Source organism: Pholcus phalangioides, unplaced genomic scaffold (assembly GCF_987345545.1).
Source record: "Pholcus phalangioides strain wild (caught in Gottingen) unplaced genomic scaffold, Ppha-v1.0 ptg000004l_1, whole genome shotgun sequence".
NCBI lineage: Eukaryota > Metazoa > Arthropoda > Arachnida > Araneae > Pholcidae > Pholcus > Pholcus phalangioides.
The window spans coordinates 26,499,013-26,512,496 of NW_028301597.1; the positions used below are offsets into that span (position 1 = coordinate 26,499,013).

Consider the following 13,484-nt stretch of genomic DNA (forward strand, 5'->3'; position numbering starts at 1 on the left):
CAGCATTTAATCCGCTCTGCGAAACCTACTAAATTGGAAAACACCATTGTTTGAAAATTTGTTACTCACATCATCAACTATACCCTAATGAAAACAGAGGTTTCCAATTGCGAGCACTGTGACCATCATCGCAGGAGCACTATGTTGCAGCAGTGAACCGGAAGAACCCTATTATAGAACTTAGCTTATATATCTTTAGAACATTATTTTTTTTTTTACTGTGAAATCTTTCTTGGGGGCCCCATCAGTGCTTTAACGTGGGGGGGGGGGGAAGCACTGAAAGTGCTGTGACGTGGTTCTTTTCTGCACAGGTCTGGGGAGCCACGAATGAGCGAGCCACGAAATAGTTCAAGAACTACCGCCTCAAGCTATCAGCCAAGTATGCGTATTTAATTATGAGCAGGGCCTGGCAAATCCCAGTCACCTGGTCGAGTAAGCCTGGCTCCTAAAATATCTGATTGGCACCTAGATTTCTTCTTGCTTTGTCGAGCCTTATTAGTGAGGTGTAAGAATCATTTTTATTATGTGGACTATCTACAAATTGAAAGAACTTCAAATTAGTTGAGTTTGATTAAAGTCAAGTTCAAGTCATGTTCAGTTTGGTCATGTTTTTTCTATCTCGTTCTATAGCCCATCTCGTGCGTTCAGAAGTCCGGGTCTTATGACAGTCTTATGCTAAAGCTCAGATCCGCATAATGCTAATTCTTGAATGAAGAGTATAATTAAGGGGGCGTTGTCCATATAATGATCCGTGAATACGAAATCAGACGCAACCATCAAGCTTCCTTGGGGGCTTCAGTAAGCAAAGCGGTGCTCGCCAGTAATAGGCTGAAGATACCTAGCTCAAGAAGCCATTCATTCAAAGGAAAAGTTTTGAATTTTTACGAAAATGAGATTTTTCATAATCCCACCATTTTTATAAACCGCTTTTTAAATTTCAGGCTAGCGGCTTGAAAGCACTCCTAATCGCTTGTCTTTCTGTACACAACTACGCCGACAAGCACATCTCAAGGGGTCTACACGACCGAAATTCAGGTCCATTTTTTGAGGCCCTTCACAAAATTCCGTGTCTGAAAAAAATGGACCCCTCACAAAACACAAATTAACGAAACCACAAATTTTACATTTCTTTTGTGTAAAATTCAATTGAATTATTCTTCTTTCCGCAAAATTATTTCACACAAAAACAAGGCCTTATAAAAGAGTGTGGACAGAGACCTCTGCATTCATTTAAGCATATTTTTTGCTTGATAAACGTGTCGTCGCATCTATAACGAGAGGTTAATCATCCCTGGAGCGCACACAACTTGATACATTCCAAGAAGAGACCAGTTCATGGAAGCATTTTGCCGGTAATTCATCCACGACCACCACCGGCAAGGATCTCTCTTTTTGTTTTTCTTATTTCATCCTTCCTACCAAGCATGATATTTGATAGTTTTGATTTCTTTCCTACATACAACACGTCGATATACAAAGAAACGGCCTGTTCAGGAAGCTATAAATAGAAAGGGAAAGAGTTAAGAGAGGCTTTTTTTTTAGAAACGTCTCCAAAATATACATTCTTATCTATCTAGGTTTTATTTTCGATAAGGTCACATCACTGAATATGTTTGATGCCTTTTTTTTTTTTGTCTTCACTCCTATTCTTGGAACCAGCGGGGATGGTGGAAAATGTAACATTGTGCAAAGCGCGCCAAAAAGTTTTTTGTCAAATTATTTACTGACGGGAGGAGATACAAGACAAACTGACTGGTGCTGCCTTGACTGCTATGAGAAATGACATTTCCCAGCGGTTTCTCCTCTTACTCGATCCTGCAGAATGGCAGTGAAAAATAACACCACCAGTGTGACGGGCGTCTCAAGTGTGAAAAAAAAAAAATAGAATGATTTCGGATGACATATAACACTATGTGATGGCTAAAATAAGACGTTGCGGTGAATTTTTCTCTTGAATAACATTTGGAATATCTTTTAGCGCGGGGGATTCTCAACCTGTGCCCCACCCCCCGCGGCAGCTCCGGGACTTCAATAAAAGAAATCAGTAAATTTTTTTGATGAATTAGCACATAAGAGCAGCGTTTCTCTAGCGCAAGACTTCTCAATCTTGAGGAGAATGCTGGCCACTTCGTGGATTTAAAAAGGTGTGGTATCACAGGCCACTTGATTGATTTGTAAATGTGCCGCAAGTCACCGGGTGATCTGTAAATATGCTGCACTTCAGTGATCTGTGAATGTGCCATGGGACTTTTGAGTTTTGTAAAATGTTCGAAGGCCGATTGAGGGATCTGGAACTGTGCCGTGGGCCACTTGAGTGATCTATAGATGTGCAGCGGGTCGCTCACGTAATCTTTGAATGTGCCATGGGGACGCTCAAGTCATCTGGAAAATGTGCCGCAAGCCGCTTGAGTGGTCTAAGAATGCATCACAGGCCACTCAAGTGATGTGAAACTGCACTGCGAGTTACGTAAGTGATTTGGAAATGTACCGCTTAGTTAATTTTTCCAAAATTAGATTTGAGATCGCAGGTAACATCAGATGACTCCGAGAGCAATATTTGACTCGCGAGCCATTAGCTGAGCACAGAAGCGGATTAAAGTCGGTCGACGCCCCGGGCGCAAAAGAAAATATTGGGCCCCTTAAATTAGAGAAAAAAAAGTGAATTTTGTGTGTTTTTCGGGGCACTTTAGAAGTCGGGGCCCCGGGCGTGCCCGCCGTTAAATCCTCCTCTGGCTGAGACACCCACTCAAGTGGGTGTTCCCGAGACTTTTTTTGAGAACCCGCGAAGAGTCCCAACGACTAAAATTCATGATTATTTTTCAAGGGCCCTAGGGCAGTGGCAAAACTCTCAGCAAAATGCCTAATATTGAAGGGAAAATATTGTCTGATATTCCTGTGTGTTTGGGTTCCGCGGAGCAGTGCCGTAATCTTCAAGGGCACCGGGCGTACGTTGGAATTCGCAGTATAGGGTTTCCGTGGAGAGTGTCATAGCCATTTGCTGTATATTCCTTTGATCTGGAACCCTTCATGCCAGTCCTTTACCAATCTCTTGCACCCCCCCCCCCCAATGTGGTCCGCGAAATGTTTTCTCAAAGCCACTGTCCATGCGTATTGCTTTAAGGCAGTCGTTGTCAAAGTGCGAGTCGCGGAAAGCTGGTGATTTCGATGTATGCCTGTTCGGTGCTTAGGGGAGTCCTTTGTTAGTCCTTAGACTATGCTGGGGAACCACGGACGAACGTTGAGAATCACTGCTTTAACGTTTCCGCAAGGGCAAAAAGAATGAGAAACTCTGAATAGAGTGTTGTTAAACAGCCATATATAGAATATTATCGATCAATAAAATCGATTGCATGGTAAAAAACTGTCGTGTTGGACGCTTCCCTATGCATTGGACGGTTCTGATAAGAAAATCCTTTGGAAACGTTTCTATTTTGGATAAATTTTAATGGGACGTTAGGTGTCCAACCTAGTCAGGTTTCGATGTGTGGAGGGAACACATTCCTTAGGGCCACATCCACTAGAACGTTTTTAAATATAATGGAAATTTTTAGGGAAAAATGCTAATATTTTCATGTAAATGCTGTTCCTCAAATGAGCATGCATGAATAGATGATGATAATCTGCATGTGTGGCATGGCATGCGTGATCCATTCGTTTCTAAAGGACAGAAAAGACTTGCAGAAGCAAAAAACTAAAATGCAGCCCGCCTTCAGGGCAACCACGCGGGACTAGTAGCAAGAAGTCACGCTCGCTTTGAGAATTAAAATAAAGAAAAAAAACAACAACACAACCCATCGAATATTCAACCACGCATGAAAATCAAGCAACAGACCTCTATCTTCCTCCAGAAAAGAGAGGAAACCTATTACTGTATGTAGTACGTACCAAGAACACACAGCCTCCTAACCCTACCTAAACTTATCAACCTGTAGACCCGTAGCTGTATTAAAGGTTGTAACAGGTAAAAAAAAAAGGATGGCAGTTGCTCGTTAATAACAAGAGGGGGGGGAAAGAGAAAATAGGCAGGAGTCACTCGTTTAGTCGAGTGGAAAATGGGTGTCCGTTTCTCCAGAAAAATAACATGGAAATGAAACAAGGGTGAGGAAGACCCTGGTGGTTTCGCATGAGAACCTCGGGACATAAACATCTCTACATGATATCCCCATGTCAATATATATTTCTTAGGCTGATCTATCTCATCACAGGAAGTGCAACGGACACTCGCTACAATCAACATACAAGACTTGTTAACTGAAATGGTTAAAAAAACGTTTTTAAATGGTGTGTTCATTACATCAGCATGACGTCACAGGTAAGATCAGTGTTTGACAAGAAGCGTTACAAGAAGGGGGCCATGGAGTTCAACTGTCATTTTGTTCGATGACCAAGGAAATCAACCAATTGAGTCCCTCGAACAAGTGACCCGAGCCGCTGTCAAACTCAAAAGAAAAACTGTCCAAGGAACCGAATCAGCAGCGGTCCTTAGTGACCAAGGGTCGCTGCTGATTGAGGTCCTTAAACACAGAACCAACATGACCTTCTGTAAGACATGCAAATTCCGCATCATGCCAACAAGAACAAGTTTTGGAAAGTTGGGTACAGATATTGTATTTTTGCATATTGCTTACCCAAATGTGCCCGAGCAAACAATATATTTTTCTTGACAAATGTCACTTGGAAGCAATTGAACACCCCCCCCCCCCCTCCCACAGTTCAGAACTGTCACTTTGCGACTTACTTCTGTTATCTTCTCCTTATTCCTCATAAAACAGTGGTTCTGAAAGTGTACGTCATGGCGATATTGATGTGTGCCTGTTCGGTGCCTTAAAGTGATTCTTTGTTAGACTTTTTTGGGCCTGAAATTCTGAATTTTTTTAATACTGAAATAATTTCTTTCCCAAATTCTGAATTTTCATCCATTCTGAAACTGTTTCTTTCCTAAATTCTGAATTTTCACCAATTCTGAAACCGGTTTTTTCCTGAATTCTCTTTCATTCTGTGCATTCTGTGATGATATCATGCCATTTCGGATGCCCTCTTCTTCCCAAAAATACTGTATACTAAATCACGGCTCAAGAGAACCCCCCCCCCCCCAAAAAAAAAATGTCAGGATCTCAGCTTAGGACATTCACGCGACACAACCTCAGGGTGTGCTATCTCGAAATTTCCAAGTGCCTATATCCAGCTGAGTCATTTGAACCTCTGGCTATTGACGATTGAGACCTTTTATCTGAACCAGAGATTAAGATGTTGAATGGGTTGAACAGACTCCAGACGGAGAAGGAAAGTATTTCTCGGGATTGTTATATTATAATGAGATAAAAAGAAACACAGAAAGAAAGAAAAAAAAATATTATATAAAAGGATAATCCACGCGACTCAGCAGAAATAAAATGCTTCTTTTTGAGAACAATGGCCTCTGATGGGACTATTTCTTCAATATAATGCATGTTTATTTTCTTCTTTATCGGTTGTCGCTTAAGTAGATCAACGCGTATTAAGCTTATATAGGAAAGAAAAAAGAACCACAAAACGCGTACGATCGACAAGGTACATTATTACGTATAACAAACGTTTTTTGAGGATAAATGGAGTGGCACGGGAAAGATATAGAGAAAGAAAGAGAGACTCGAGTGCGGACCATGCCCTCATTGGCTATTGCTGTGTCTGTAATAACGAGGCCGCACGCGCATTTTCTTCTCGTTTTTTTTTTCAAAACACAATAGCAATGGGCGTTTACTTCATTTCCCTACTCAAGATTTGAAAAAAAAAGAGAAAAAGTGGACGCCCGTGTCATTAAAAATATGTCTGGTCTTGAGATGAAAATACAATATTAAATACATGTGGTAAAAGTATTTAGCTCGTTCCATGTCGGCATGGATAGATAAGGGGAATGTATCACTTTGGAATTGCAAAATTGTTAATTTTTATCTTCGATCAAGTGAATTTCACTGATTCTTATTTAGACGGAAAATCATTCCTTCGTGATACAGTTGTCCTCACGCACAGGGCCCGACCGGGTATTAGGTGCGCAGTTAAAAGGACCTGAATGTAATAAAAATGTTACATACAACATAGAGCAGGGTTTGACATATCCCAAAAAAATCTAGGCACCAGAACAATTTTTTCAGCCAAAAAATTTCTTTTCTTAAGAAATTCAGGTCAAAAATAATGTTTCTTTCGACTTTTCCTTGAAATATTGACCTTCCAAAAATTTTGTGCTGTCCTCCCAAGATTCCAATTTAGCAGTAACCACACATAGAAGGTTTCAGGTGCCAATACAAATTTTTTTGGTCGCCATGGTTACCGGGCGTTTGGGATTTATCAAGCCCTGTCATACAGTATTCTAAATTGAAGTTTCTAGTACTTCCAGTCTGATTGTGAGACGAAAAACTTCTACCCGAAGGCTTATGGCCGGACCAGGGCCGTCATTTCAACTTTTTCCACGGGGGGCAAATTTTTTCCAGGGGAGGGCAAAGCACATGTACTCAATGTATGTATATATATATATTTGTATATACTGTATATATATATATATATATATACCATTTTTAGTGTATTTTCAAATGACGGAGGGGGCAACGGCCCCACCCTGACCCCCAAATGACGGACCTGGGCCTAACCCCCTCCTCCCCCCCAAAAAAAGTGTAAAGATCCCCAGCATGAGGACCTGGGACGATTCTTTTCTTTTTCCTTTTTTTACCGCACTACTATAAACACCCTCTGGTGGGGGTGTGGGGGGGGTGCTCGTGAAAAGTGTATCCCGGCGGCCCCATCATAGATCGCTGCAATGCTGTGGAGACCATGACCTATGATGCTGTTAAGGCGGACCTGCTACACGCGAGACTTTTCTAATGCATTAAATGATTTATACTGAAAAATTTTTATATGCATAATTTTTAAAACAATAAAGAGAAACAAAATTAATACTATAGTGCTTACTAAGGGGGAAAAAAGTTTCTTCACAATTAGCCGGACTTCAACAAGAGCGAAGGGTGCAGCCGCATCAAGCCACAAAATATTAAAAAAGCCCTGGAACGGGATTTTAATGCATCGAATGCACCTTCATCTTGACAAGGGGGGAAAAAAAGCCCTGGTCCAAAATTCTACGAGTATTAACTTACAGATATCTCATTACCGATGAACCTCGTGATTGCCCAGGACCGGAACCAGAAGAGGGCAGGGGGGGGGGGGCAACTCCTTCCTGATGGCAAAATTTAGGAGTCGAATAGGTGGGAACATAGAACACCGTTGTAAAATTATTCAATTTAAAAGTTACGGGGGCTTCAAAGTAATGTTTGCTCCGGGTGGCAAAAATCCTAGTTACGGCCTTGTGATAACCTATAAAAACAAAATGTATACAAAAGCACACATGTATAACAAATATTAGACCTCAAAATTCTTTTCGCACTGGAAGCAAAATACCTAAGCCCGGCACTGCATCGTATGACAACAACGATACACAGACTACGTATTTAATATTGATACTTATCATCTGACATTTAGATTACCATTACGCGTTAATTACCATTCATGTGCTCGCTTGAATAGTTATTCATATATACTTGTAGTACAAAAGTTCAGTTCATTTTTCTTCTGAATTATCTTTCTTTTTTACTCGTACATTTAACGTAATTACACAGGGAAAATTCAATCATTGAAGCTCTATCAATTTCTTTAATATAAAACTTCGAAAAAAATCACTCCTACGGAGATATCTCGGGATTGTCGCTGTAAGGGTTAATCATTGAGAAGCTTGGATTTGGTTAGTGCAGTGTTTCTCAAAGTGTGAGTCGCGACGAGCTGGAAATGGTGATGTATGTGCCTATTTATGCTCTGAAATTGGTTTTTTTTTATAACGAAAAGTATCTGCCAAAGTATTCCGTGGGGCCGCAGAAGAACCATGAATAGGACAAAGAGAGCCACGAGAGGCAAAAGTTTGAGAACCACTGGATTTAGTGAGCTAAATTCGTGGATGAATCGCACAAGTCGTTAAATCCAAGGCTCCGAAAAAAACCTGCTTGATCATTTTCCTGACAAAAACTTCTGAAGGAAACATGAAAAATGTACATAATTCAAATGCAAATATTACATAATACAAATATAGTACATAATTCTTGCAAATTTCGAATTTTTGTTTTCGAGTTTTGTTTTTTCATCTTTCACAGAACTTTATATAAAGTTCGGTGAGCCAAACATTTTGCATATTTACTTGACCATTTTTCATTTCCCCAACTTTCCAAGGAACCCTGTAATTACAATGAAACCTCGAGACAACGATACTCTGCGGACCGAGAAAAAATATCGTTACATCGAGAGGCAGAGTATACTTTTGCATTAGAATATAAACATTCCACGTGAGAAAAGACGCGAAAAAATATCGTTGTAGGGGGATGCGTATCGTTATATCGAGTGTCGTTGTAACGAGGCTTCCCTGTATCATAAAAAGGGCGAAATATCCCTCATGGCCTGAAAAAGTTATGTTCAGTTGAAATTTCTGAAAACCCATCTAATTAAAAAAAAATTTGTAAAATAGGGTATTTTTTTGATATTAAAATTTGGTTTTGGTAACTCTTTCGAAAATTAAATTCAGTAAAATAATTTTTTTTTTCTAAATTAAGGCACGAAAATTCCTCGATACGGAAAATAATTTTTCATAAAACAAACTAAAATTTCAGAATAAAGAGACCCCCCCCCTCCCCTCCCACACACATTTAGTTAATTACTCTCATTGGGAATAAATGTGGATGAAGTGTTTCACTCAACCATTTCTCGATTCATTTGAAAGAAAATGAATAGAATAAATTTTTACTCACCACCGAGAACTAATAAGATAGTTATCTTCATCTTGGGAACCTTCTTCAATTAAGTCCAATGCTAGTCCACGCACACAAGTAGCGAAACGTACACAAAACACACACACGCACAATTATATAAATAAAAAAACACAAGTTCCCGTGTAAAGTTATTCGTAGCTCGGTATCAATTCAATGAATGAGACAAGAGAAAAAGTTCCGAAGGAAGCGCATCCGTACGTAACTCTTACCGCCAGGTTCTCTTCTCTTCAACTGAAGAATTTTTCTTCCTCTTCCAAGGATTCTTCGCTCCAAGACGGAAAATTTTCTTCTTGGCGATAAAAGTTGGCGCCAGAAATGAAGACGGAACCTCACTCGAGTCGTCTATAAAGATGAATAGATATATATCGAATATATTCAAAAAATGTTAAAAAAATAAGAAGAATGCACTTCTCTAATTTTTAATTATTAAATTCATCAATAAATTTCACGAAATTTTCAAACAAATTTCGTGTGAAGGTATCTTTTCTTCTCCAAATTTCTTTTTTTTCCTTCCAAGTAAAATTCTTGGCGACTTTTTGTACAAATGCGGGATTTTTAAACAGGCAGCCCTCTCTTTACGAGATTTTCAGAAGTTGATTTTAGGAATTCCGCCCTGAAAAATTCGGCGCGCCTCGACTTTAACTTATTATTTATCCTTTAAATGCGCTTGCAGTTTGAAGACAAATACAAATACAACGCCACAACAGGCAAATTGCCCAACGAGGTGGCTGACTTAAGAACATCATGGATCCCCGAGCCCCTACCTACTACTGCTACACCACACATGCACCCCCCCCCCCCCCGCGGAACCCCCCAACGAATCGGTACATGCGGGAATGTGCGTGTACGTGTAGTGCAACCTGACGTAAAGTTTGTTTCTGTGTAATGCTTGTTATGTTTAGTGCTGTCATCTGCCCCCAGTTTTACTAACTATGAGTGAAGTGTTATGGTTGAATGATTTACCGTTGTAGGACTGTTGCTCTCTGTGGCGAGACTTTTTAACGGGGAGATCGGCTCGCATTTGCGCCTTGAAGTTGGGAACCACAGAAAACCAACTTCAGCCGACCCCCACTGTGGGGTTCGAACCCGGATCCTCGCATCACGAGTCCGGCACTATAACCACTCGACCACCACAGCGGCTAACATATTTAAATCATTTGACGACGAAATAAGTGGGATATGATGATGTAGCTGAGACAAATAATGTGTGAGAGAAATTCTCAGATACAACCAAAGCCTCCTAGAAGTACTATCTAGGAGTACCATATAAACTGAAGAGCCAAAAAAACTGGTACAGGCATGCGTATGCAAATAAAGAGATATGGAACCAATCAGAGAACGGCGCTGCGGTCGGCAACGCCTATATAACACAACAATTGTCTGGCATAGTTGTTAGATCGGTTACTGCTGCTACAATGGCAGGTTATCGAGATTTAAGTGAGTTTGAACGCGGTGTTATAGTCGGCGCGCGAGAGATGGGACATAGCATCTCCGAGGTAGCGATGAAATTTGGATTTTCACGTACGACCATTTCACGAGTGTACCGTGAATATCGGGAATCCAGTAAAAAATTAAATCTACGACATCGCTGCGGCCGGAAAAAGATCATGCAAGAACGGGACCAACGACAACTGACGAGAATCATTAAACGTGACAAACGTGCAACCCTTTCGCAAATTGCTGCAGATTTCAATGCTGGGCCATCAACAAGTGTCAGCGTGCGAACCATTCAACGAAACATCATCATCGATATGGGCTTTCGGAGCCGAAGGCCCTCTCGTGTACCCTTGATGACTGCACGACACAAAGCTTTACGCCTCGCCTGGGCCCGACGACACCGACATTGGCCTGTTGAGGACTGGAAACACGTTGCCTGGTCTGACGAGTCTCGGTTCCAATTGCTTCGAGCTGATGGACGTGTACGGGTATGGAGACAACCTCATGAATCCATGGACCCTACATGTCAATAGGGGACTGTTCAAGCTGGTGGAGGCTCTGTGATGGTATGGGGCGTGTGCGTGTGCAGTTGGCGTGATATGGGACCCCTTATACGTCTAGATACGACTCTGACAGGTGACAGGTACGTAAGCATCCTGTCTGATCACCTGCACCCATCCACGTCCATTGTGCATTCCGACGGACTTGGACAATTTCAGCAGAACAATGCGACACCCCACACGTCCAGAATTGCTACAAAGTGGCTCCAGGAACACTCTTCTGACTTTAGATACTTCCGCTGGCCACCAAAATCCCCAGACATGAACATTATCTGGGATGCCTTGCAACGTGCTGTTCAGAAGAGATCTCCACCCCCTCTTACTCCTACGGATTTATGGACAGCCCTGCAGGATTCATGGTGTCAATTACCTCCAGCACTACTTCAGACATTAGTCAAGTCCATGCCACGTCGTGTTGCGGCACTACTGCGTGCTCGCGGGGGCCCTACACGATATTAGGCAGGTGCACCAGTTTTTTTGGTTCTTCAGTGTAGAAGTAGTATCTAGGAGGCTTTGATACAACCCACCAGATCTCATGAGGAACAACGTATGATAACACGGTGATGATGCCATGAGAAATTTAATCGAAAAAAGTGGTTCCAGTGAAACTAGAATTTTCATATTTGCGAGAAATAAGCGGAATTCTCTGGCTTTGCTGCTAAAGTTTGTTTAAGGAGACTTAAATCAGCGTTCCTCAACCTATGATCCGCGGAACAGAGGTAGTCCGTGAGAAAGACACAAGTAATGATCCTCTCAGGCGGACTTGATAATTTAATTCCAACTGAATGAGATGCCCCCATGAGCTTTCCGCCCTTATACAATGGATGAAGGACGGCAAAATTTTTATAGCGATAAAATTAGACATCGGCCTCTGAGTAAAGAGCGCGGGGCTGATCAGTGAGTGACCAAACGAGTGGTTTATAGAGTTTGCAATCACGTGAATGGCCAAAAGAGTTACCTAGAGAGTGTAAACATGGGAGTGATCAAGAAAGTGTGCAAGTGTGTGAGTGACTTTGAGACAGAGGCATTTTTACAGGTGGGGGGGGGGGGTGTGGCCATGGCCGTCTTAACAGGTTCATGGGCCCCCGGGCCAAGTGATCTTTCTGAGGCCCTACCAGGCAAATTCTAAGAAATTTCAACCAGATCTCATTTTTGTGAGGCCCCTTTTCTCTTGAGGCCCCCGGGCCGTGCCCGGGTGGGCCCACGCCTTAAGACGGCACTGGGTGTGGCTTAAGTGGGACATAGCCCAAGACGGCAAAGCTAACTTATCAAGAATGGAGTACTAGAATGGAGAAGGGTGGTAAAAACCATAAATCCGTTCCTGCATACCGTACTAGTCAAGGGATGATCAACGGACGGCAGCGAGTGACCAAAAGAAAGACCTACAGTATGTGCAATCATGTGAATGACTAAAAAAGTGACACACAGAGCAAGAGACAAGGTGACAAGGTCAATGAGTGAACAAAAGAATGACCTAGAGAATGTGCTAGTATGGGAGTAGTGCGCAAGAAGGGGCCAATGATGTGAGTGACCAAAACAGTGACCTACAGATAGAAGGGTATTTAAAGAGACGGGACCCAGCTGGCTATACCTCATGGCGGTAAAATTGAGGAATGGTTGGTCAAGAAAATTACACGGGAATGGGAGAAGGACTGCAAAACCATAAATCCGCCTCTGTTCATCTGCTCATTGGGATTTGAACTCTGACAGTTAAACTGGAGCTTGGTCATGGCCCTCCCTCCACAAGAGTGGGGCTGACAAGACCCGCGATGATTTTTGTGATTTCTTGGTTTTTTTTGACGCTATGAATTAACTATAATAGGGCGCCAAAGATACCAGCCTAGGGGTCCTGTTGCAGGATGTGGGGGGGGGGGGGGGAATATGAATTAGCTACATACAGTGCAACCCAATGCAACCGAAATCTCCTGTATCAAGAACTTTTTATATCATCTCAAAGGTTTTTTCGGTGCATAAATTCAAAAGAATTGCTTGTGAACGGATCTTACTGGATCCTGGGCGGAATGGACGAGTGCACGGTTACATTTAATACGTACATTATTTTATACAATCTTGCGGATTGCTTTTCATCTCGCTTTCAGGCTCTTTAATGCCATCTGGCTGTGAATGAGGTCCCGACATATTTATCTTAATAGAAGAAGCCTAATGAGTTTTAAGACTTTTTTTTGTGCCGAAAACACTTTCGGCAAATTTTCTGGCTTTTTTTTTTTTTCAACCCACGCGTTGTCATTTTGTTTCTGGCAAACAAGATAAGTTGGATGAAACACACGCGCTTGGATGTTGCGTATACGAAACTAAGATGCTATTCTCTTGAAGTAACAACATGTCATATTCGCGAAGATGAGATAATTCCATATTCAAAAACAAAAAAATAATCTTTTCCTTTTATACGTTTAACGCTCCCATATGTTGTACTCCACTACTTTGCGTTCGTAGCTGAAAATTCATCCATCATCATTCGTGTTCCACAAATCATGATTCACCATCATTCTTAATACATAGTGCAGATGTTTTTGTTTCTTGAGCGAGAAATACAGGGTGGGCGAAAAGTCCTGGACACATTTTAAAAATTATTATTTTTTTTTTTAAATCAACCAATTGACGTGAAAATGTGAGGTTTTGCACCAAACAA

The 13,484-nt window shown here is 41.6% G+C and overlaps 1 protein-coding gene across 1 annotated transcript in view; it reads right to left on the bottom strand.

Moving 5' to 3' along the window:
• LOC149087005 (cell adhesion molecule Dscam1-like) overlaps positions 1-9,053 on the bottom strand; it is an 84,029-nt gene extending 74,976 nt beyond the window's left edge. The window contains exon 1 of the mRNA XM_089231223.1: positions 8,817-9,053. Within this exon, the coding sequence (XP_089087349.1) occupies positions 8,817-8,847 (31 nt within the window). The 5' untranslated portion in view covers positions 8,848-9,053. The remainder of the gene's footprint in view (positions 1-8,816) is intronic.
• Positions 9,054-13,484: the final 4,431 nt, after the last annotated feature.